Source organism: Castanea sativa, chromosome 11 (genome assembly GCF_040712315.1).
Source record: "Castanea sativa cultivar Marrone di Chiusa Pesio chromosome 11, ASM4071231v1".
Lineage (NCBI taxonomy): Eukaryota > Viridiplantae > Streptophyta > Magnoliopsida > Fagales > Fagaceae > Castanea > Castanea sativa.
Window position 1 is genome coordinate 10128785 of NC_134023.1, and position 26214 is coordinate 10154998.

The 26214-nt window shown below is 37.8% G+C and overlaps 1 protein-coding gene and 1 pseudogene across 1 annotated transcript; both read left to right on the forward strand.

Annotated features, from left to right (window-relative positions):
- The first annotated feature begins 856 nt into the window (after window positions 1-856).
- Window positions 857-15359, forward strand: LOC142615786 (ribosome biogenesis protein nsa1-like). Its single transcript, XM_075788615.1, has 12 exons — window positions 857-1122; window positions 1287-1402; window positions 2278-2307; window positions 2429-2565; window positions 2697-2876; window positions 3012-3075; window positions 3182-3289; window positions 3860-4013; window positions 5007-5096; window positions 5693-5748; window positions 13121-13178; window positions 14638-15359. Exons 1-12 carry the CDS (start codon window positions 1041-1043, stop codon window positions 14925-14927), a joined length of 1365 nt encoding a protein of 454 aa, XP_075644730.1. The 5' UTR covers window positions 857-1040; the 3' UTR covers window positions 14928-15359.
- LOC142616046 (proteasome subunit alpha type-2-A-like) lies at window positions 15010-25015 on the forward strand (annotated as a pseudogene).
- Window positions 25016-26214: the final 1199 nt, after the last annotated feature.

Genomic DNA, 26214 nt, shown 5'->3' on the forward strand with positions numbered 1-26214 from the left:
TTAAATTATGAGTGCAAAATCGAGTGTCTACAGCTACGTTTCAACTTTTAGTAGTATATAGATTAGTAGTGTAAATGGTTGCTAGGGTTGAATGAGTTGTGGATTGACAGTGTTAGGGAGAGAGCACTTTAGGGAGACTTCAATGAGGGGTTAATAACATATAAGAACAATAGGTAATCCAAAAGCTTAAATCAACGAGTTTGAACTTAATTATGATAAATTAACCACTCATTCTTCGCATTAGTATGCAATGTTGGACTTTTTTACCCAACACACCATGCTACTCACTTGTGAATATTCCAATAGGTGGGTTGCGTTTAAACATTTTTTTTCCTTGTAAAAACATGGTTTTCATCAACCATATAAACCATTTATCTAATAAATTATAACAATTCAAATAACATGCATAAGATATATTCAAATTTTAGGGATTTCATATTAATGAAAAGGAGGTTAAAATCCAAACCTGTGACGAGACAAACAATAGAAGAAACATAAGCACTAAATAGTGAAATAATTATAGTAAAATAAATTTTATAGATGTTCAGTTGAATTGAGTCAAATGACTTGAAAAAACTATTAACTTGAACTTAATACAACCCAAGATTAAAATAAAAATTTTAACCCAATCTATCAATATGTGGAAACCAACCTGAGGCATTGAGTCGGGTCGAGCCGTATAAGTTTTACCATATAGTTCGGCTGCACTCCTAAAAGAGACCATGCTGGAAAGTGGAAACAATACCTACAAGGCCCAATATAACTAGACCCTAGTGCTTTTCTAGTCCAAGATGTCTTATAAGGGTCCAAATAGAGCATGTCTAAAATTATAGGTCCAAAGCCTTATTATAAAGATTAGTAGCGTAAATGGTTAACATTGTTCTTGCAGTTCCTCTGGTTTTTGGTGGCGGGATTTGTAACTTTTTGTTTGTGAGCCCCCCCAAAAAAATTTTATTGATCTGACCTAGAGTTCACGCACCTCTAGCTTGAGATACTGGGTCCGTCCCCTGGTGAGAGACAACGCAGATTTTACTAAAAAGATGCCTCGTACAACCACATTAGAGTGCCCTGGTTGCCCTTCTCTTCGAGCTCTAACCTTCGACGCACTTGGTCTCATCAAAGGTGAATTTTTTTTCTTACACCCTTTTATTCATTGATCTAAATTAGCAATACCCTTTTGTAAAAAGCTTGTCTTTTGGGTTTTATATGCTTTATTTTGTATTTATATATCTGGGTTTTTGATGCTTTGCTTGGTGTTTATGTTATTTTTTTTTTTTGGGTGATAGTTATTGAAGCTAAGGGTAGTCAAGGAGGGGCTCCTAGAGTGGTGGAGAGGTGGGGTGAGCTGGACTCATCAAAATGTGTACTTGCTGCTTCTATCAATGACCGTGAAGATGACCCGGTATGTGTTGGTGTGTTGCAAATTGTTTGAGTTTATTGAATTTTGAATTTCAAGCACCTGTGTTGTTGTTGGCAATATGTTTCAATTTTTTTAAGTGTTTGGTTTTGGTTCCAATTGTTAGTTTAGTATGGTTTGTTGAAGTTTGGAGTTTTTGAGAATGAAGATATGCTTTCATGTTTTGGGCAGAAATGATAGTATGTTTTGATTTCAATTGGATTTCTTTTGCTGTTGAAGGTTTCGGTTTGAATGCTTGTTATGCAGCTAATGGAGTTTAATTAATGTTGCCCCAAGGGTAGTAGAATTCATTGGGTGCCACGCCTCATGAAGAGGTGGTCACTAGTTTGAATCTGCTATTCACCATCTTCTTGGGGCCAACACTCATTTTAAATAAAGCATTAGTAAGTTAAACAAATAATATGAGCCTTTGTGGTTTGAGTTAAATTTTTCAATGGGTATTACGAATAGAGTTTGTAATTGTTCATGAAGTTTGGGACTTCAAGCATTGTACTTAATTGCCATTTTATGTTCTGTTTGTTTTCTGAAGAAGTAAGAGGCAACTTATATGTATCATCCTTTAAGAGAAACAGGTTCTAATATTGGTTGCAACCAGTTGATTGGATGCTCTAGTCATTCCCTTCCATATATCTGGCGATAATGCATAATGGCTTGCTTGCCAAAGAGCAACTTTCAAGTTTCACTTATTGCCTAAATAGAAGCTTTTATCTTGAACTAGGACAATCTATCCTTTTGTTTTACATATGTGTATGAATTCAGATATTCTATCAATCTTTTTCTAAAAATGTATTTAATACCCTCAAATCCTTTATTTTGCAGAAGTGTTTTTTTTAAGAATTATTTTTCTTTTTCTCTTGCAGTTATTAGCAGTGGCAAGAAAAACTGGTATGGTGAGTTACACTCTGGGACTTATGAATATCTGGCTACATGTTTCGGTTTTCAATTTTGACTGTTAGTTATAGGCTTATTGAAGATCCTATTCAATATTTGTGTTCTTAATGTATATTACAGATTGAGGTTCTCAGTGCAATTAATGGGGATATTTGTTTCACGGTTTCTAATGCCAATGAGGATGGTCCTAGACCTGAAGATGATGCTGTTGTTGGGTTGCATTTATTTGCCGGACAGAAATTGGGGTTGACATCCAGGTACTGCAATATTGTTGCTTTCTAGGCTTTGCCACCTAATTCAACCATAGGTCCTTACATCTTTGATTTCCAGCTGCATTCTTCTTATATGCATACAGCTTCTGATCTTTAAATTTATTGTTAAATTCTAGGTCTTGTACTTTACTTACTTGTACAACAAAAGGAAACACAAGCATGAGGTCCATTGAAGTTACTGATTCACCTGCAGGTTCTGCCTCTATTGGTTCGTCAAACACATGGAGTGTTTGCAGTTCTGGAAATATCTTATGTTCTAAAGTCGATGGAAGTGAAAATTATGCTATATTTGGAGGGTGAGTGCTCTTGAGATTCACAATTAGAATTTATAAGCTTGAGAATTAAGTCAATTGTCATTCCGTAGTGGGATTTTATGGTGTGTACTAGCTTATTCATCTATGAAATAATGGTTTTCTTGTTTTTCATCTCAGAAAGGGTGTTGAAATGAACATGTGGGATCTTGACAACTGTTCTAAAATCTGGGCTGCCAAATCTGTGAGCCTTTCCTTAATCTGCTAAATCTTGAAAGAAATTCACAAATTAATTTTCTTTAATATGTATTTTTTCCTTGCATTTATTTAATAGCTTCTACCCTATGCAGCCTCCTAAGAACAGTCTTGATATTTTTACCCCAACTTGGTTTACATCATCAACATTCCTGAGTAAGGATGATCACCGCAAAGTTGTGGCTGGCACCAACAGCCATCAGGTAATCTTTCATTGCAAATTCTTCTTTCATTTTGGAATGAATAACTGGATATTAGTAACTTCTGGGAATGCAACATTCTTATGGATTTTTCCCTTACTTCCTACTGTCCTTTGAGCATGTGTTGCTTGATGCTGACTGGAATTGGGGTTTTTTTGTGTACTTGAATTCTCTTCAATTGAGATATCATCAGATGTTATGTCATGAGAGAGAATACCCATGTTCTACATGTTATTGATCATGAGCCATTAAACTAACAATGACTAATAATACACCTAGGATGAATTTTTTTAATTTTTCTTCTTTCATCTGGAGCTAAGAAAATGTCAATTCCATATGTATCCTTTGTTAGTTTTATGATATACAAGTTATTGTTAGTTTTTTTTTTTTAAAATTTTTTAATTTCTTACTTTTTATAGAACTTGGAATGCTTTCTTTTCATTTTGTCTTTGCTGGTTTCTTGGAGGAACCATAATTTCTTTATTACCTTATCTCTTGTAGACTAGTAGCTCTATTGTAATTGTAATCATCCAGCCACTCAAAAACTTCAATTTATTTATTTTTTCTTAACAGGTTCGCCTCTATGATATTTCTGCTCAACGAAGACCTGTTATCTCATTTGATTTTCGGGAGACGCCTATCAAATCAGTAACTGAAGATTTAGATGGCTATACAGTCTATGTAGGGAATGGGTCTGGTGACCTTGCTTCTTTTGACATGCGCACAGGTGAACTGTAGTTCCATCATGTTGTCACTTATTTGATATTCTATCTGTGTGGAAGTCTGGAAGATACATCTACCATTCGCTCTCTTATAGTGTATTTTGGTAGTGTAAGTGTTCTGTTTATTTACTTAATTAGTTTTCTTCAGTAAGCCTTTGATTATTAAAAAGATGGAAAAAAGAAAAGAGCATCGCTTTCCTTTGGTACTGTCTGGCTAATTTAGATTGGCAATTATCATTTAAGGTGATCAAGTCTTATATGTGGAGTTTCTCTATGTTCCTGTGTGAGCGGCTGTGCAGGCACATGGGTTCATTTATATATATTGCTAAATGCTGGCTCCACCATGTATCTTTGTGTGGGGATATACAAACTGATAGACATGCCCTTATGCTTTTTTTGATCTGTGGAAAATGTTTTTCTTATGTAAGTTTTAGATCCAAAAGATGAGGCATATAATACTTACGAACTATATGATGGTTTTCTTTTGGCTTCATTTCAATTGTTTGCTTCATGTTACATGCATCAAAATTTATGTGTCAAGGGGTCATATCTGGGAAGAGCTTGATCACCGCAAGAAACACCTAATTCAGTATTGAAATTTTTATGCAATAGAGCTCAAGGCCTTTGTAGAATTTTTTTTTTCAAAGTAAATTGTTAATGCACAATTGATTTGCATATGACGTTTAATGTCTGGACATAGGTCCTTTTGCAAGTACCATAGGTATTCAAGGGTATTATTCATTTTTAACTCTGAAAATTGAACCCATCTTACTCCAAGGTTTACTTTGGATTATAGGTAAATATTACATATTTTTGGATTGAGGTTAATTGAGTTGCATTAAAGTGGATGTGAAAATTGATGAAAGTATGATGTTGCATTAAAGTTGCATTAAATATGATGTTGCTAATGTTATTCTTGCATATAATTCACATTTTTTGAATGATTTGAGATTTCTCTCTCTTGTAACTCCTTAAATGATGAAAGTATCTTTTTACAGGAAAATTATTGGGGTGCTTTTTGGGAAAATGTTCTGGAAGCATCAGATCTATAGCCAGGCACCCAGAGCTTCCAGTGATTGCATCTTGTGGTGAGTGTGTTGTATTGTTTTACCTTTATGTTAATTTGCATTGAAACTCATACTGACACCCATACATACTCACACAACTCCATTTGCACACACACACACAGATACACACATCAAGAGAGAGAGGTCTGTAGTCTGTGTTTCTTATTGTGTGTGCATACCCTCTTTTTATTTTTCTTTTTTGGTCAAAAGGTTTGCATGTTCACCCTTTGTTGTGTGGTCAAAGTATTGGCTTCCTTTAGAAGGCAGCCACTACTTGGTTATGAGTTATGGATAGCAAAGTTTAGTTAGGGTGGTCTTTTAGTCTGGAGAAGTGGGAAAGAAAAGGAGGAAAAGTTTATCTTAGTTTATACTCAATCACTTGCTATATTATCTACTAAGCAGTGACAACCTTTTATTCTCGTATTATTTTTTTTTCCTGAAAGTCATTTCCTGTATTAATATTCTAATTAAAAGAAGGGTGCGTGCAGTTAGCACTTCATCATGTCTGGGTTCACTTAATTTTATCGAATCATCCTTTAGCCTTTTAAGGTTAAGTTTGTTTGTCTTAGGACCAAATTTTCTTGACCATCAAAACTGAGAACTTGACTAATTTCTAGGACTGGACAGTTATCTACGCTTTTGGGATATAAAGACTCGGCAACTTCTGTCTGCGGTATGTTCTTATTCTTTATGATTGTGAAGAGTTGTTAGAATTTCTTGCTGAAAGTCAGGGCTGAAGATATGTGCTAGTTTTAAACTCTTATATTTATTTTTTGCCCTTACTAGAGTTGCATTTTGGTAGCTTGTTACTCATGGTTTTGGCATCTCAAATTTTCTTACTTAATGCTCAAAACTCTTCGTTCTACCTTGAGGCCAAGAACAATTTTAGGCTGTGATAGATATGAGTGATAGAGCTTTTTTGCATTCAAAGCTAAAAACTTGTTGTTGTTCTAACCATTTAATCTTTTTTTATTTTATTTTATTAAAAGGAATGATTAAATCCATGTGTCTATTACATCAAGCAAACTCCAAACCAAAATCAAGCACTCGACCAAAAATTTATCTTAAGGTTTCACTTTATGGCATTGTTGGGTAAAATCTAAATCCCTAACCCTCTATTTACTTGCAAGGATTTTCAGTGGGATCTTATTTGGAAGAATTTCATCATAGTGGTATGGTTACCTTTTCTATAAAAGATGATACCTGATAAAGTTCAAATCTAAGTCTTCCCTGCTCATGTCACCTTGATTACATGATGATTCCATTGATAAATATCCCATTTGGGCACTTGCGTATGCATCTCTGGGTTTTTTTTTTTGGCCTCATCCTGCATAAGCCAGAAATACTGTTTTAGTTTTTATGTATTAGGATTAGTATGGGGGGATTCCGAAGTTTCTTTATTGAATCTAAGTTGTTTCAGTTAGTGGTTGAGGAAGGAGGGAATGTTTTCTCCCTTAAGATCTTTGAACAGGGCAAATACCACATGCAATCGGTGTTTATGGGCAAGGGTGCAGCGCTTTGGATTATGCGGAATCTGGAACACATTGTGATTGGGGTTAGCTCTAAGCAATTCTTCACACTTAGGGAAGGTGCTACTGCGTACACTTTGCAACGGGGGTCCAATTCTTTTGGGCAGTTTGTATCAGTGACAGAGCTTAAGGTTGGTGGGCGGCGGTGAAATATCATTATTCCAGCTGGTAAATTACAACAAGGATGGAGAACTTTTGGGATTGAATTACGAAGGATGTTGGAACCTGCTTAATATGCGTTGGGTGGTTTGAAGTTTGTACCGTATAGATCTAAGCAGAGCCCAATACATCATCCTACCAGGTCATTTGTGGATGTTGTTAAAGATCCAGTGCAGGCAATGTTGAAATATGATCAGCAGCCCCTTAACAGAGATAAGATTAAGGCTGGTATCGTGAAGAACAATGTGGAGATTCCGAATTGACAAGTCTCACACTCGGGTTGTAGCTTCGAAACTCGGTCGGGTAGTTTTCATCGAGCAGCCGTGGGTGGTGGTGAGGGTGGAGTAGGTGTTATTAATGGCAAGAATAAAATTGAGGAGAAAATCCGGAAGGAATTAATTGCAAAAATCCTTTGAAGACCGAGTTTGAATTCAAAAATGGTTGAGTTTGGAAAGTTGCGTGATTTTAGGAAGGGACGTTGGCCGGGGAGAGAAGTGTGTGAGTGTGAATGAATATGGGAAGAGGCGGGTATCTTTGGATCGTTAAGGAGGTCAACAAGCAGCAAATGGGTACCAAGGTTGATTCTAATAATGCGGTGGGTTTGAGCCCATCCAAGATGAATGCCTCGGCCTTGTTGGGTAATAAAGAAACTAGCTTGGGCAGGTCCGCTAAGCCCCGGCTATCTTTGAGATTGGAGAAAGTTCTCTTAGTGGCCCACGGGCTCTGGAGTCCTCTGATCAGAATGGGTTTACGCTAAGCTCAGGTAGTACTGAGATCATTGTCCCGAAGGAGGTTAGGTGCTCAAGGGCCAAACCCATCGCATCGGAGCTACCCACAACGTCGTCGAAGGTCTCGGTGCTCACACCCAAGACATCGGAGCAATTTGTGATGACGCCGAAGGTTCCGATGGTCATACCCACCACCTCAGAGCAACCTAAGACATCGTCGATGGTACCGATCGACGTAGCGGTGACGGATTTTGAACATAACGTTGCTCAGCTTAGTTCGAATCGACTAGCGCCGCCTCCCACTGAGCCGACAGGTCCGGCGGTGGTGGCCCAAGTCTCCCACGAACAGATGTCGATGACCAGTACGTAGTGTGAGTCGAGATTGGTGCCGGAGGTGTCATCGGTCACGTTATCGGAACAGGTAATGAATCTGGAAGATCCGATAGTGTCGGAGCTGGTGTCTTTGTCCTCTTCAGTGGCATCAGAGGAAGGGGATGAGGATTTCATGGGTTTCGAAGGTTCGGTTATTTCTGACCTTGTGGGAGTTCCATTACCTGGCCCATCTATTATGGACTTGATCGGAGATTTAGATAAGTCTTGGGGTAACTCCAAAGATTGGATATTACAAATGCGTGATGGTCGGCAATTAGTGCTCCCATTGTCACTATACCGTTCTCCAGACTGTATGTCAGTTTGCTCAAGTTTAGAGGGAGAGGGTGTACCAGGTAATGTTTCTTGTACAAATGAAGGGAAGAGGGTTAATTGGGCAGATGAGAGTGAGGGGCTAGTGGATTCCTTGATTGTGGTTCCCGGGTCAGTAAGTGAGCTGTGGGAGTCTGATGTAAGGTTGAGGTCTTGTGAGGGAGGTGATGAGCCTTTAGTTGTGGTTCCTTTGGCTACTGAAGGGCCGTTGGAGTTGGAGTCTAGTCCTTTGAAGGAGATTGGGTGTAAGGAGTGTGTGGATAATTGTCATCTATCGCAATGGGTAACCAATAGGATAAAGGCTTTTAAGAAATCTGTGGGAACTTCACTGGAAGGTTTTGAGGAGCAGATTACAGGTCTGTTATTAGCCATAGAGGCCAGGAAAAAAGAAAGGCAGAAACTTGTGGTGGGTGGTTAGAAGATGTTGGTTAAGTCCGGACAGAAAGTCGGAAGGGAGGCGAAGAATTTGTTGTCATCTTTAAATGTTGAGTACGATACAAATAAAGTTAGGGGTGCAAGTTCTGAGCGGGCGGTTGTTTTTTATCTATGAAGGTGAAGAATATTTATTGGAACCGTAGAGTGTTTAATGAGCAGGATAAAAAGCACAGGGTTAGAAACTTGATTAGGAAATGGGGGCCAGATGTGGTTTGTCTTCAAGAAACCAAAATGGGGCTGATTAATAGAGCCGTGATTCGTAGCTTGTGGGGTGGACATCATGTTGATTGGTCTTATTTAGGTTCATGTGGTGCTTTTGGTGGTGTGTTAGTGATGTGGGACACTCGGGTAGTGAATAAAATGGAGGAAGCATTGGGGAGATTTTCGGTTTCTTGTAAGTTTACAAGTGTGTCAGATCAGTTTGTATGGGCGTTTACGGGTGTTTATGGGCCTAATTTATACCGAGATAGGAGATTATTATGGGAGGAACTTTGTGGCTTGAATAGCTGGTGGAGCGTCCCATGGTGTGTGGGTGGTGACTTTTATGTGGTTAGATTCCCTTCTGAACGATTGGGGTCTACTTCTTTCACTACTGCTATGAGGGATTTTTCTAACTTTATCTCAGAACAGGGTCTTATTGATGCTGCCACGCAGAGGTACCTTCACTTGGTCTAATTCTAGAGAAGGCTTCAAAGGCTAGGGACGAGATTTTTGTTTTCTGCGAGATTGGGAGGATAAATTTCCAACGAGTTTCTCAAGACGGCATTTGTCTAAATTGTGCTCAGATCATTTTCCAATTGTCCTTGAGGGTGGATCTTTTCAGAGAGGGAGTATGCCATTTAGATTTGAGAATATGTGGCTAAAGGATGAAGGTTTTGTGGATAGGGTATGGTCATGGTGGGATTCCTACCAGGTTCACGGTGCGCCAAGTTTTATTCTGGCTAATAAATTAAAGCTCCTTAAAAATGACTTGAAAAGATGGAATGTGGAGGAGTTTGGTCATGTGGATGTTCGGATTAGAAACTTGTGGAAGGAACTTAGTGTTCTAGAGATTAGGGAGGAGAATCAGGGATTATCAGCAGAGGAAAGGGTGGATATGGGAAGAATTCGTGATGACTTAGAGAAAGCTACCCTGTTGGAAGAAATTTGTTGGAGGCAGAAATCTAGAGTTCTTTGTGTTAGGGAAGGAGATAGGAATACTAAGTTTTTTCATCGTATAGCTAATTCTCACAGGAGGGTTAATTCTATTGATAGGCTTATGGTGGATGGGGTGTTGTCTTCGGACCCTGCTGCTATAGCAAACTGTATCTCTCAATTCTATAGGCAGCTTTACTTTGAGGATGTGGCTCACAGGCCGGTCTTAGATGATGTGGACTTTTCTAGCATCTCGGTGGAAGATGCGAGTTGGCTCGATAGGCCTTTTTGAGGAAGAAGAGGTGTTTGAGGTGATCCATGACTTTAATGGTGATAAAGCACCTGGCCCGGATGGCTTTTCCATGGCATTCTTTCAATCTTGTTGGGGTGTTTTGATAACTGAAATTATGGCTGTATTCCACAATTTCCATACTCAGGCGGTGTTTGAGAAGAGTCTTAATGCTTCATTCCTAGCCCTTATTCCTAAGAAAGTGGATGCTGTGGAGGTAAAGGATTATCGGCCTATCAGCTTAGTTGGTGGGATGTATAAGATTATTTCTAAGGTTTTGGCTAATAGGCTTCATAGGGTGGCGCATGGACTTATTTCAGATTCACAAAATGCTTTTGTGAAGGGCAGACAGATTTTGGATTCTGTCTTGATTGCTTCTGAATGTATTGATAGTAGATTGAAGTCAGGAGTTCCGGGTGTGCTTTGTAAGTTGGATGTGGAGAAGGCATATGATCATGTGAGTTGGGATTTTTTAATGTATATGCTGCAACGTTGTGGTTTCTCAGAAAAATGGAGAAATTGGATTAGGTATTGCATTTCAACTGTAAAGTTTTCCATCTTAATCAATGGTAGCCCAACTGATTTCTTTGGAAGTTCTAGGGGGCTTCGGCAAGGGGATCCATTATCCCCATTGTTGTTTGATATTGTGATGGAGGCATTAAGTCGTATGTTGGATGTGGCTGTCTCCACTGGGCAATTCTCAGGCTTTTCTGTGGGCAGTACGGCTGGTCCGTCAGTGATGGTGTCTCACCTTCTATTTGCAGATGACACTTTGATTTTTTGTGATGCTGAACCTTCTCAGATTGCTAATTTGAGGGCGATTCTTGCTAGATTTGAGGAGGTGTTTGGGCTTCGTATTAATTTAGGGAAATCTGAGCTGGTACCTGTTGGTGGCGTACTCAATTTGGAGGCTTTGGTTGGTCTGTTGGGGTGTGGGCAATCTTCTCTGCCCTTGAAATATTTGGGCCTTTCTTTAGGTGCAAAATTTAAGGACTTATCTGTTTGGAACCCTATTCTTGAGAGAATGGAGAGGAGATTAGCAGGTTGGAAGAGAATGTATTTATCTAAAGGGGGTAAGGTGACACTCATTAAAAGCTCATTATCGTCCTTACCTACATACTTTCTTTCCCTACTTCTTTTACCGGGTAAGGTGGCCAAGCGTATGGAGAAATTACAGAGACACTTTTTGTGGGATGGGATTGGTGGTGAACCTAAAATTCATTTAGTTAATTGGGCCAAGGTTTGTAGGCCTTTGCAGGATGGGGGGTTGGGTATAAGACAGTTGGATAAATTTAATTCTGCCTTACTAGGTAAATGGTTGTGGAGGTATGGAACCGAGACTGATGCTTTATAGAGGAGGGTTATAGAGGCAAAATATGGGAATATATGGGGTAGTTGGTGTTCGAAGAGAGTGACAAGTCCTTATGGGGTAAGCTTGTGGAGATATATTAGAAGTGGCTGGTTGAACTTCTCTAAACTCCTGGTTTATGATGTGGGGGAAGGTACTAGAGTGAAATTTTGGAAGCATGTGTGGTGTGGGGATTGTACTCTCCAAGAGGCCTTTCCGGAGCTTTATTGTCTTAGTAGGTCCAAGGACTCCTCAGTGGCTGAAGTTATGGGTTGGTCTGCTGTCAGGTTTCACTGGAATGTGCTATTTCGTCGTCCTCCACAAGATTGGAAAGAAGAAGCCTTTGATCGGTTTATGGGGCTACTCTACTCCTCGTCAGTGAGAGGGTTTGGACCAGATAAGGTTTGTTGGAAGTCTGCAAGGAATACAGGATTTGAGGTTAGAGATTATTACAGTTCCTTTTATCCTCATAATCCTGTTTCTTTTCCATGAAAAATGATATGGCAATCGAAGGCTCCTCCAAGGGTAGCCTTCTTTTCTTGGTCTGTTTCCTTAGGTAAGATCTTAACAACAGACAACTTTCGTAAAAGACGAGTGATTGTGCTTGACTGGTGCTTTATGTGTAAGAGGTGTGGGGAGTCGGTGGATCATCTTCTACTTCATTGCACCATAGCTTGGGAGCTGTGGTCTTTGGTTTTCTGCTTGTTTGGTATTCAGTGGGTTATGCCTCGTACTGTTCTTGAGGTGTTTGAGGCTTGGCAAGGAAAGTTTGCGAGACATCGTCACATTGATATTTGGAAGTTGGTACCTCACTGTTTGATTTGGTGCATTTGGCGAGAGATGAATGCTAGAAGTTTTGAGGGTTGCGAACGCTCTTTGTTGGGGATTAAGTCTTTTTTCTTACACACTCTCTTCGAATGGAGTGTGGTTTTTTCTCATTTTTCCTGTTCTTCCTTTTCTATTTTTCTTGACTGTTGTTCTCGTTTCATGATTTCTGCATCCTTAGTACATCCCCAATGTACTCGGTTTGGCAATTCCTTTATTATTATTAATAATACTCTTACGTTATTTATAAAAAAAAAGAATGATTAAATCCATTTCTGAGGGTTTAGCAATTTCGTTGGATATTATGTTAATGAAAAATGAAGTTGTTTTCTGCTTTCATTGATAGACTCAAATTATTGCAGCTACCATTCATTTGAATAAAGTATAAAGTGAGATGCTGCCATCAGCACATTACTTGACTCTTATTAAAGGGACATTAGTAATCTGCATGTGATGATACCAAAGCAAGATGGTCAATTAACATGATGGCATAATGTTGAAAACATAGAGCAAAAAGGTTTAATGGTGAATGTATAAATTTAAGTGCATTAATCTTATGTGTGGTGCACTCGTATACTTGGCTGTGAAGGTCTGCTTAGGGCATGGTGCACTTGAACTTTTGGCTGGAAAGGTCAGTTTTCCAATTGACGCCTAAGCATTCCTAAACGTGCACTGACTCTTGGTCCACATGCCTAATGACTGCCCCTTATTCGGAGCTATGTATTTCTTTGAGTTTCATTGTTTGAATCTATGGCCCTGACACGTATAAGGTTGACACTTTTACAGAGCTCATGCAGGGATTGTAGATAGTCTTTTCATTTGTGGTTTTATAAGCTAACGCGATGTTCTGCATAAATTTCCATCATCATCTTATTTATATTGTCTTCATCGTGTAGGTTTTCCTGAAGCAGCATCTTACAAATGTTGTCTTTGACTCCAATTTTGCTGATGAAGGTTAGTTTTCTGTTTTTGTCTTGTCCGTTATGGACCAAGCCAATAGTATTGTTTCTAGTACTATGATTATTCTATTAGTGGCATGCTGTTACATTTTGTGTACAAGGAATGATTGTGGGGACTAGTACCAGTAATGTAGTCTAAGTTTGAAGCAATTTATTGCTCATATGATATGAGTGATAATTCTAACACTGGGCTGGAGCTAATGAGCTTTAGCTTAATGGGATGGTGGGTAAGGTAGTTCAAGACTCAAGAGATGTGTGTAGCGTACCAATGAGGAAAGGTCTTATCACTTTGCCCCCACGTGGGATGCCTCAAGCTAAGGGAGAGTGCCTGGATAACTGTAAACCCAGAAGTCTTTGATTTAACTCCTAGCTGAGGCATTTTGCGATTTACTTGATGCCTGCTCAGTGAGGGTATGTAGGCATCTTGGGTTTACCCCTCAGTGGTGGTCCCACTGGCTCATACCCTGAGGGGGTTCCTTGTCATAAAATAAAAAAGAAAAACAAAAGGTCGTATCACTTTATAATGAAGTTACTAAAAAACAATCCAAAAAGTTGGGTCATCGTTGAAAGCAGTTATATAAGGTGGAACTAATATTTTTGAAAGAAAACTTTGAGCCCAACAACTAGTCACACTTTGTTTCACCTCTTTCTGGATTGGTTGATTTGATGTTATAACTGTGGATCCATTCTTTAAACTTAACTTCAGGGATCTCTTAGGAGGTTGGAGTCTGTCTTTATCCTCAAACTACTAATAAGTAAACAACTCCTAATGGCCTAGGAGTGAAGACTAGATCGATCCTATACTCTTGGTATTTTTTTCTCTGTAATGTAAAATGATGAAAATATTTTATTTTCCATTACTACACACATAATTTTTAGGCTAAAATCCAATTTAGTCCCTTGACTTTTACTTTAGTTGTCAATTTAGTTCTTAAGATTTAATTTTTATTATTTTAGTCCCTCACTATTTCAAAATGAGTTAATCTGGTACTTCTGTGTTGATTTCTTTTTCCTAGCTAGTGCTCATCAAATGACAAGATCTAACAGAGCAACTTATGATGTTTTCAGTTAAAATTTGAATGAAGAAAAAAATAATATTAGAACAGAGTCATTTAGTAACAAATTTGGATGAAAGGACTAGATTGACAAAAATTAAACCTTAGGGACATTTGACAACAGAGATAAAAGCAGTGGACTAGATTTAATTTTAGCCTAATTTTATTTGAAAAGGGTTTTTAGGGGATCAAATATGCTTTAAATTTGATAGGGATATATGAGATCTGACTCCAGTTTTTGAAGTTGCTAGACCCTGAAGTTTGGTACACACCATACACTTCTTAGTTTATACGATGGTTACCTTAATTGTTCCTCTTATGCAAAGCAAGTTATATAATATTATAATGTCAACATTAATCCACACCTACTAATTATACATTCCTCATTCTTATGAGCAGAAGTTAAACCTTCTGTAGCAGCAGATCTACCACTAAATGCTGAACAAATTGCTAATGAGACGGAAATCGGAGACGAGGAAGAAACACTGCCTTTGAAAAGAAAGAAGGCATCAAAAGAAGAAGAAAGAAGGAAGAAGAAAAAGGCAACGAAAGAAAATGAAGGAAACAAGGAGGCATCAAAAGAAAACAATGGAAGCAAAAAGAAGGTATCGAAAGAAAATGAGGGAAGCAAGAAGTTAAAATCCAAGAAAAGCAAAAGATCAAAATGTGAGATTTATGATGAATCATGATTCAGATTTATTGCATGAGCATGCTTGTGTAGAATCCAAAGCACCGGAGTCAAACGTTGACATGCATTATGACTAAGAAGGTATGGTGAAAGAAGACAAAGATTGCAGTGCAGTTGCTGTGTCCTATTTTTGCAGGAAGAAAGACATTAGGAGTACAGGAATCCTTCATGTATCATTAACGTAAGGGCTGATGTTTTTGTTATTTATTCTGCTAGGAGGTGAGACTAAGAAGCAAGTAGATGACCATATTGTAGCAAAATGACGATGTTAATTTATTCAGTTTGGGGACATGTTTTTCTTTTATTCCTGACTAGCATGGGAAAGTCCAGAAATGAAGTTTTGTTTTGTTTTGAAAGCAGTTATGCTTAATCAGTGACTGGTTAACACAAATTACATGAAGATAATGAATTAATGGGCGAAGTTAATGCTTCATTTTGATTGAATTTAAACAATGATTTATCCTCTTGCTTATTAATGCCCACCATCCAAATTTCTTTTCTTACTACTCGACTTATTCAAGCAACTGAGTGCGAGTTAAAGAATAATGGGTGGTTGGTGATGTATTGTTTCTGGAGCTGGAAATGGATATCCAATGCACTATGCTATGCGCGCCTGTTTGATGCATAGGTTTTCCTTTAGGAAATTTTCCATCACCATTGTATTCAAGTTGATAATCTGCTAAATGCCAATGGTGGGAGAAGGTATCTCATGTACTAGGTGCAGGAAACCTGTCACACTGACAGGTGAGCCCCAGTGAGACAAAGGTCTCATGCACCCGGCGCGTACAAGACTTGTTCATCGCTTGAATTCTGAATTCTGAGTAAATGTATTCATCATTTGTCCCATACTGTGAATTACAATGTAAGTAACTATAGACTATGGAATTTGCCACATTTGCTGGTTTATATTACTATCCAAAGATGTATGTATGCTTATGTTAAGCTTTTGGGGGAAGTCTTAGCATATGATTTTCTTTCTTGAACCACTTTTTAAAGAGTCGAAATGGCAAGGATGCCTGCCTTTAAAATAAGATTGTAACTAATTGACATTGTGATTCTCTTACTATTATCCTTGCCCCGTTGGAGGAGATATCTCATTTGGCACAATGGCACTTGACAACAAGCTAACCTGTTGGTTGTTGCCATTATCTACATGATTAGCCTTTCTATTTTTGTTCATTGTATTGGTTGGACTTATTTTTTCCTCCGCTCCAAACATGGTAAACAATTGAGTTTTTAACTAAAATGAGCTGTTGTGCAATGGCATGGGTCCTGACTTTCGAGTTCTGGTACGAAAAAGTAGAAAGCAGGCAGAGCAATACCACCGCTTATACAAAGTATGTGTCAACTTCCTTTGTGTTTTTTCATTTTCCTCATCATCTATATCTCTCTTTTTAATATTATTTTGTCACATTATCATTTGGTTTCACTTATAGTGCTAAGTTGTAAAGCTTTGACTAGAGGCTATTGCTCCTTTGTCGCTTTGATTTATGCTACATCATTTATGCTTTTGGCAATGTCATACTTGTAAAAAAATGGTTGTTTACAGTTTTTTGAAAGGAATTTATCATGGATGAATTTGTTGGTGTCCCGGATAGAGTGATCTGAGTTTAGATTGAAGCAGATAATATTCTGTTGACTGAATTGCAATTGTGTTCCCAAAGACTTATATAGTATAAGAGTCTGTATCCTAGATTGGATTGATCTTGTAGGGTACTCTGCAAATTTCACCACCTTCCAACTTGATTGAAATTGGTTGCCTTCCATGTGAGAAGTACCAGCTGTTTTCTGCATTTAAAATTTTAAGGAATGTGGTGATTTTTTTACATGGTTCTATTGGTGACTGATGATTAATTTGGTTGTTTGGTCAATTTTCTGCCGTTCCAGAAGTAGCTCTGAATCAGACACTAGGATAATGTTTATAAGAGCATTTCTCTCTCTCTCTCTCTCTCTCTCTCTCTATATATATATATATATATATATATATATTCATTCATTTTATGTAATTTGTGAAGATGACAAGTAATGGTTCTTGATGTTTTTAACCCAATGACATGTCAGTTCATCATCATCGTTATAAATCTGTGCATTATGTTGGGGAATAGCATCCAATTATCTCTCTCTCTCTCTCTCTCTCTCTTTTTCTCTTTATATATATATATATATATATATATTCATTTTATGTAAATTGTGAAGATGACTTTGGGCGTTTACTGGTGTCTATGGTCCTAATTCTGTGAGAGATAGAAGGTTCTTATGGGAAGAATTATTTGGTTTGAATAGTTGGTGGAATGTTCCATGGTGTGTGGGTGGTGATTTTAACGTGGTTAGGTTTCCTTCTGAGCGTTCTGGTTCAACCTCTTTTACTAATGCCATGCGGGAGTTCTCCAATTTTATTTCTGAGCAAGGTCTCATTGATATTCCGCTTCAAGGGGGATCTTTCACTTGGTCTAATACTCGTGAAGTTGCTTCGAAGGCTAGGCTGGACAGGTTTTTGTTTTACGCGATTGGGATGATAAGTTTCCGTCTGTTTCTCAGCAACGCTTGCCTAGGCTGTTATCTGATCACTTCCCGATTGTTCTTGAGGGTGGTTCCTTTCAGAGCGGTAGGAGGCCATTTAGATTTGAGAATATGTGGCTGAAAGATGAGGGTTTCGTGGAGAGGGTGCGATCCTGGTGGGCATCTTATAATGTCCAAGGAGCTCCGAGTTTTGTGTTGGCCTATAAATTGAAGCTTTTGAAAAATGATTTGAAGAAATGGAATGTGGAGGTTTTTGGAAATGTTGAAGATCGGGTGAGAAAATTGTGGCAAGAGCTTCGTGATTTAGAGATGATTGAGGATAGTCGAACTTTAGTTGTGGAGGAAAGGATGGAGTTGGAGAGAATTCGAGGTGACTTAGAAAAAGTTACTTTGATGGAGGAAATCTGTTGGAGGCAGAAGTCTAGAGTCCTTTGTATTAGAGAAGGTGACAGGAATACCAAATTCTTTCATCGTATAGCTAACTCTCACAGAAGAGTTAATTCCATTGATAGGCTTATGGTAGATGGTGAATTGTCTTCAGATCCGGAGGCTATAGCTGGTTGTATCTCTCATTTTTATAGACAGCTATATACTGAAACTGTGGCTCATAGACCTTTACTAGATGATGTGGAGTTCTCTTGTATCTCAGAGGATGATGCATTGTGGCTAGATAGGCCTTTTGACGAGGAAGAGGTGTTTGGGGTGATTAGTGATTTTAAGGGTGATAAGGCTCCTGGCCCGGATGGCTTTTCTATGGCGTTTTTTCAGTCTTGCTGGTGTTTGTTGAAGGCTGAAATTATGGCAGTGTTCCACAATTTTCATACTCAGGCTGTGTTTGAGAAGAGCCTTAATGCTTCTTTTCTTGCTCTTATTCCCAAAAAGGTGGATGCTGTGGAGATCAAGGATTTTCGGCCTATTAGTTTAGTTGGTGGGATCTATAAGATCATTTCTAAAGTGTTGGCTAATCGTCTCAGAAGGGTGGCATATGGGCTTATTTCGAATTCTCAAAATGCATTTGTGAAAGGTAGACAGATATTGGACTCTTTTTTGATTGCTTCAGAATGTATTGATAGTAGATTGAAGTCAGGTGTTCCGGGAGTTTTGTGTAAGTTGGATGTGGAGAAGGCTTATGACCATGTGAGCTGGGGTTTTTTAATGTATATGCTTCAGCGTTGTGGGTTTTCAGAGAAATGGAGAAAGTGGATAATGTGTTGCATATCTACTGTTAAATTCTCCATTCTGATCAATGGTAGTCCTTCTGATTTTTTTGGTAGCTCTAGGGGGATTCGGCAAGGGGACCCCTTGTCTCCGTTGCTATTTGACATTGTTATGGAGGGGTTGAGTCGTTTGTTGGATGTGGCTGTTACTTCTGGTCAGTTCTCAGGCTTCTCTGTAGGTAATGCAGCTGGCAACTCGGTGATGGTGTCTCATCTTTTGTTTGCTGATGACACTCTTATTTTTTGTGATGCTGATTCTTCGCATATAGCTTGTTTGAGAGCAATCCTAGCTAGATTTGAGGAGGTTTCAGGCTTAAGGATTAATTTGGGGAAATCTGAGTTGGTTCTATAGGGGAGGTCTACAATATGGATGTGTTGGTGGGGATGTTGGGTTGTAGGCTATCCTCTCTTCCTTTGAGATATTTGGGGCTACCGTTAGGAGCTAAATTTAAAGAGTTGGCAATTTGGAATCCTATTTTGGAGAAGATGGAAAGGAGATTAGCAGGGTGGAAGAGGTTGTATCTATCTAAGGGGGGTAAGGTAACTCTTATTAAAAGTACTCTTTCCTCCTTACCTACTTACTTCCTTTCCCTTCTGCCTCTTCCTGGGAAGGTGGCGAATCGTATGGAGAAGTTACAGCGAGATTTTTTGTGGAGTGGTCTTAATGGTGACTCTAAATTACACTTGGTCAATTGGGCTCAGGTTTGTAAGCCGTTGCAGGTTGGAGGGTTAGGTATTAGACGATTGAGGAGTTTTAATGCTGCCTTGCTAGGAAAATGGTTATGGAGGTATGGTATGGAGAACGATGCTCTATGGAGGAGGGTTATTGCAGTGAAATATGGGAATGATTGCGGTGGTTGGTGCACGAAAAAGGTGACCAGTGCTTATGGTGTTAGTTTGTGGAGACATATTAGGAGTGGTTGGACACGTTTTTCTAAACTTCTTATGTATGATGTGGGTGATGGTACTCGAGTGAAGTTTTGGAAGCATGTATGGTGTGGTGATCGTACTTTCCAAGAGGCTTTTCCGGAGCTCTATTGTATTAGTAGAACAAAGGATTCTTCAGTAGCGGAGGTTATGTGTTGGTCTGGTGGAAGGATTCATTGGGATGCTAAATTTCGTCGTCCTCCACAGGATTGGGAACAAGAATCCTTTGATCGGTTTATGGATATGGTCTACTCTTCGACGGTACGGGGTTTGGGTCCGGATCGGTTGTGTTGGAAGCCAGCAAGGAGTAGAGGTTTTGAGGTTAGAGGTTTCTATCTTTCTTTCTACCCTCCTACCACCTTACCCTTCCCTTGGAAGTTGGTTTGGAAATCGAAGGTTCCTCCAAGGGTAGCTTTCTTTTTATGGTCTGCTTCTTTAGGTAAGATTTTAACAACAGATAATCTTCGCAAACGACGTGTGTTAGTTCTGGATTGGTGCTATATGTGTAAGAACTGTGGGGAGTCGGTGGATCATCTTCTTCTTCATTGCCCCATTGCTTGTGAGTTGTGGTCGTTGGTGTTTTGCCTATTTGGAATTCATTGGGTTATGCCTCAGAAGGTTATTGAGTTGTTTGAGTCTTGGCAGGGTAAGTTTGGAAGACATAGAAATATAGAGTTGTGGAGAATTGTGCCTCATTGCTTGTTATGGTGTATTTGGCGCGAAAGGAATGAGAGATGCTTCGAGGGTTGTGAACGCTCTATACTAGAGATTAAGTCTTTATTCCTACACACTCTCCTCGATTGGAGTGTGGTTTTTTGTCATTTTTCTTGTTCTTCCCTTTTTGTTTTACTTGATCGTTGTAATCTTGGTTATTGACTTATGCCCTCATAGTACATTCCCAATGTACTTGGGTTGGCTGTTCTTCATTTTTTTTAATAAAATTTTCGTTACTTATCAAAAAAAAAAATGTAAATTGTGAAGATGACAAGTTATAGTTCTTGATGTTTTTAACCCAATGACATGTCAGCTCATCATCATCATCATCAATCTGTGCATTATGTTGCGGAATAGCAACCAATTTTATTTTTCTTTGGCATTTATCATTCTGCACACATTGCTACACGATAAAGTTCAAGCTGTATATTAATTATATGCTCTTGTGCCTCATGTCTCCATACCATACCATCTGACTTTCTCATTTCTGTCACTCAGATCTTTCATCTTTTTCTAATAATGGTTCCATCAAGTTTTATTTACATAGACTTCAATAATATTTCATAAACCTCCAGTTTGACCTTTCTTGTTCTGTTAGATGCCACTAGTTGCTAACTAATGTCCATATTTGGCTTTTAAAACAACCTGGATTACCCTTGCTGGTTTCCTTGGGCTTACATATTTTAAATTACTTGGAAGAATAAGAGAGGACCATCAATTATTTGTGCATCCAGGTTATGATTTTTTAATTAGGGAATCTTAGTTTCCATCTTCCTATTTTGAGTTAAACTTCACTACTCTTTGATGTGGGGGAGGCCAGAGAGGGGGAATTCATACCTTGGATGACTCCATTGGAGAGACTGGGAAATGCTATTTGACTTAAAGGCCATTGGCACTTTTGAAATAGAGATTCACATTTTGGCATCTTTCTCTGTTTCCACCTCTGAGGAGGCAATGGCTTTGTGTTGTCCTTGTAGTGGCATTCATGATTCACCTCTTTTAGACATTGTCTTTTCTTGCTCTCTCTTACATGGAGGAACATTAGTTGAATTGATCTTGATGAAAATGCTTTGATATTATGAAATATTATGACTTGTTTATTGGATTGAAGTCAATTTAGTTTTGGATTCACTCACTAGCTTGTTTTACTTATGGCATTTTTCTTGCTGCATTCATTTTTTCCTGTTTTTTGATATTTTATTTTGGATTCGCAATTTAGAAAATCTTTTCTTTTGTTGCTTTGTACATTAAGCCAATTGATTATTTATAAGTTGCTAAGTGATATGTCAATGGAATTTTATAGGAGCCCATCCCTGTTACACAGCTTGTAAGGGAAATTGCTGCTGTTATGCAGGAGTTCACTCAGTCTGGGTAATTATTTCTCTTCTGGAATATGATTCACTTGATTCAATTAGTTCATGCTCATTATGAGAAGAGTGGCAGTTTTGTTTTTGATTTTTTTTAGGGGGGGGGAGGTGGGTTGAAGTCTGTTGGGTATCATTATGCACCTTAATCATACATAGGTGATTTGAAAAAAGAAATGTACAGGACAAAAGGCTGAGGTTATTGAAATTTAAAAGGATGCAAGTACATCATCTTGCGAATGACTCCAAAACGAGTTTAAATTTAGTGCAAATTTTAAGTTTACTTTTCATCTGTTTAGACACCAGTTTTTACCTCAAGTAGCCTCCAACTTGCAGAGAAATTTCTACTCATTCAGGATCAGTTTTGCTTTTCCTAGTACAAAATGTAACTTGGGGCAGATGCCAAGCTCTTGCTAAGTTACTTTGGTTTGGTGGCTTCTGTTGTTCCATGTTGGTCTGTCCAAGGGATATGTAGAAGCCGGATTTACCCCTTTAGTAGATCGTGAGGGGTCTGGTGAAGTTTAGGGAATTGTCATCATAGGTGGTGGCGGCATTTGGGGTATACTACCCAAAAATGACGGAAGAGGTGCCCCCATTGGTTGTTTGGTCTGACCAACCACTTGTTGGGCTTGATTGTTCACAAATTGCAACGATATTTTAGATACAAAAAGAAGATATGAAGATATCAACAACAGATTTCTAATGAATTACTGAATCATGTTTGCCAAAATTCCTTTTAGTCCTTTTAGAATGATCTTGAATACCCCTATATTGAGTTCCTTGGGACCTTCAAGACTTCCATTTGTTCCATGTTGAGGATAATTTGGTATGTTTGAGAAACTTGAATAATTGAAAATGATCTGTCGAGATTTTCTCTAGATGTGTATTTTCACGAATAACTTAAAAGATCTTACAGTTGGTCAAATTATATTTTGTATCTATTTATGATTGGTAAGTTACGCACCCAATATGTCATGAGTCCATGACCACGTCCTGCGCCTATAACTTATAAGGGGAGGAGGAGCTGCATTGTCATTGGATGAATCAGATTTTGAACTTGACTTTCAATTATAGAGCTTTAATACTAGTGGATGCTTGATTTGTGTACTAAGGAAAGTCTCAAAAGAATCACATTTCATTCCTGTTTTGGAACTCTGATTTTTATTTTTTATTGTTTTGGTTCTGTTAGTGGCGTTTGTCCTTTTGGAGTTTCATGCTGGGTTTGACGACAAAGGCCCACAATTGTATCAGGTACATCAGTTCTGTCCTAATCTTGTGTTAAACAATTTTCAGATGCCATTGCATTTGAGCTCAAGCTGTTAGAGATTATTAATATTAGATCTTATTTGGATCTGATTCTTAATCTGTGATGCAACAAATTTTGGGCTTATGAGAACATCTGTTTGCATCTGTAAAAATCCAATTTTTTTGAATAACACCCCATGGCATGTTAAGATCTAGTCTTTTTAGTCTTCTGACTGTTAGCTATGGATTTTTTATTTTATATTTGTGATGCATTTGAGTGGGCTTGAATTTTCTTGCTCTGTTTTCCCCAGAACTTTGGTTTCAGTTATATTTATGACACCATATGTAATATATGCTTTGGCCATGCATGAAATAGTTTGAACTAAACCCAAAACCCAGATTTTGGAGTTCAAAATGATGCTCCTCCAATATGCTTTGTATAAAAAGCATGTTATTTTCTGAGAACTCCATGGTTGCAGAGAAAAAATGTCAAGTTAAACTTTTGTTCATTTCTATAGAACAGAAGATCAGAAATTAAGAGCTTTCTTATCTAACAAATGTCAAAATTTTGAATTTTTTATGCTTTGAAAATTTACTAAATGTGTGAAGTCATGGATGTGATAGTAAATGATGAGCATAAAGAGAACATGTGATCTAACAGTAGGCTTGACAAAATATTAATCTTGTATAAATGTCTATATATTGTTAAAGTTTCACAGTTTGTAACTTGAACCCATTTCTATTGTTTTTGAAAAAAAAAAAAAAGTGATAGACTTTGGTTAGGCATTTCAATTGGATTTGCAGCAGAGACACAGACGTAGAAGCCTTTTAGAATTTATTCTTTCAAATTACACTTTCCAGTAGAAATTATCATCATTCTTAACATGTTCCTGTTATTTGTTGTTTGCTGTAGGTGGACCCATCAGGTTCATATTTTTCTTGGAAAGCTTCTGCAATGGGGAAAAATGTCTCTAATGCAAAGACATTTCTTGAAAAGAGGTATTAGTTTTGATTCACTTACCAGCTAAGTGTTAGAGAAACTTTTTTTTTTTTTTTGGGTGGGGGGGGGGGTTTAAGATATCATACAATGAAATGAATTGAATTAGGATTCATGTATGTGGATTTCACATGTACTACCCTTTTAACTTTCTTTGCATTGGCCATAATTTCCCCCTATAATATTGTTTACCTGTCCGTCTTACAGGTATACAGATGATATGGAGCTTGATGATGCTGTCCACACTTCAATATTAACCTTGAAGGAAGGGTAGGCATTGTAGCTTTGAGTTCTACTTCTATACTAAAACCACTGTCACAGTGTAAATGTGAAGGTTCTCTTTGATGAATGCCAATCAAATAAAACTAAGCATTTTTCTTTGGTTCTTTTTTGTTCTGGTTGATTAATATCCCGTTACCTTTCAAAGAGACTTGCCTAAAATCTATTAAGGAAAGAGGTCTTAATTCTTTCCTTTCAATATTTTTCATCAAATTTGTGCTTAAGCTTCACAGAGGAATCCCTTTCAACAATACTGTGTAGCAATGTATTAGCTTTAGCATTATTCCAGATTCTTCTCATTTAATTCAGCTCGCTAATGCTTGTTGTGTCCTGTCTTGGTTTGATGGACCAATATCAGGCAAAAACATCGAGATTGGCATAATTGGTATAGAAAAAAAGTTCAGGCAAGTTCCCTGTTCTCCTTTGCATATAACTACACGTGGTTGTAGGTGGATTTTTCCCTTTTTATATTCTAATTTTTTTTAGGGTGGAATGGTGGTTTCTTGGTATTTTTATGTATTTTTTTCTTATCTAAGATCATGGTTTAATAATGCTATGGCATGAATAAGTAAAACTGATCTGATTTTTGTGCTTGGCTTAGTGTTTATCCAAGCCATAGGGGCATGTTTGAACCTGAATCGTTTACATTTGTACAAGCATGAATTTGAAAATTAAAGACCTAGCAGAAATGTGTAGATGAAACAGTTTGTTTGATATAATATTTTAATTCATAAAATGTACTATGGCTCTTCATAAAGATGGGTTGAATGTGAAAAGTAAAACTAAAACATAAAGTTATTCTTTGTTTACTAAATTTCACTCTAGTTGTGATAAGCTTTTATTTTTGGTTTGGTTTGGTTTTTTTGTTTTGTTTTTGTATTTGTTTTTTTGTAATCCCAGTTATTTATTATAATGCAGTATTTGATTTTAAACTTATCACAGAAGTTCATATTTCCATTCGAGTTTTGAATTAATGTAAACTTTGGCTTTGACCTTCACTATCCTAATTCACCCTTTGGTTATAAAGATATGGAGAAGTTTGGTTTTCTTGTTTGAAAGATTTAAATTTTGGCAGAGTACTAACACTGGCTGAAATTGATGATTACTTGGCTGAAGTGGAGTTGTTCATTTCCCTTGAACGAAGAAACTGGGGAGAACTTTTATTACAGGGCAAGGACTGGTTGAGTTATACGATTTATACCGGTCCTTGTTACTGCAAAATGCCTTGTTTGTCATGATGATCTGCATAATTATGTACTTGTACACTTTCCCCCCCTTTTCTTCTCTCTTTCTCTCCGCCGCAAGTGGTACTCATTGGATGATTTTGTTGACTTAAATTACTATTTGATATCACTTTAGTAAGTTATCACCTTTTTATTTTTATTTTGATAACCTGATGGCATATGCATGTGGTATAATCTCATCTGTATTTTTGTTTTTTAAGTGAGAATAATTTGTTGGAAAGAATGAACGCCCCAAGGACAGAGTCCTTAAATACATACGGACACAAATGAGGTCTGAAAAATGACAATAGAACTTCAAGACACTTCCCCCAATCGAAGTACAATATTTTTATATATAAAAAAAGGATCTCAAGGAGCATATTTAATATCTTGCATATAGATTGTTCTTTGTTTTCAATAGTTCGGATCCCTCCATATGGTTCACATAATGCAATGCTTTGTTGCTTGCCACAACACTATTGCCTCCCCAGCAATAGTGCAATGCAGCAACAAGTGCTTAACCATTTCACAACCAATAGTTTCCATTCAACAAAATTATGTATGGTTAGTATGCAATTCAAATTTGTTAATACAAAAAAAGATACCTTACGAGTAACCTTACTACCCCAACCTAAATACCTCTCCAAAGGGAAGACGGAGTTAGGTGGACATCACGAGCGCACTAAACTCCCCTGCAATGGAGTGTTAGTTTGGAAATAAGACCTGCAATGATTGATCTTCACATCATAAATCATGCCAAAACATTTCACTATTACCATTTCCCACCCTAATCAATATGAAA

Bases quoted from the DNA above. Each gene is read 5' to 3' on its own strand.
- LOC142615786 (XM_075788615.1), top strand. From the start codon at position 1,041: ATGCCTCGTACAACCACATTAGAGTGCCCTGGTTGCCCTTCTCTTCGA. The intron at 2,308-2,428 runs GTGAGTTACACT...TGTATATTACAG, and splicing joins TGGCAAGAAAAACTGGTATG to ATTGAGGTTCTCAGTGCAAT. The intron at 3,076-3,181 runs GTGAGCCTTTCC...TACCCTATGCAG, and splicing joins AAATCTGGGCTGCCAAATCT to CCTCCTAAGAACAGTCTTGA.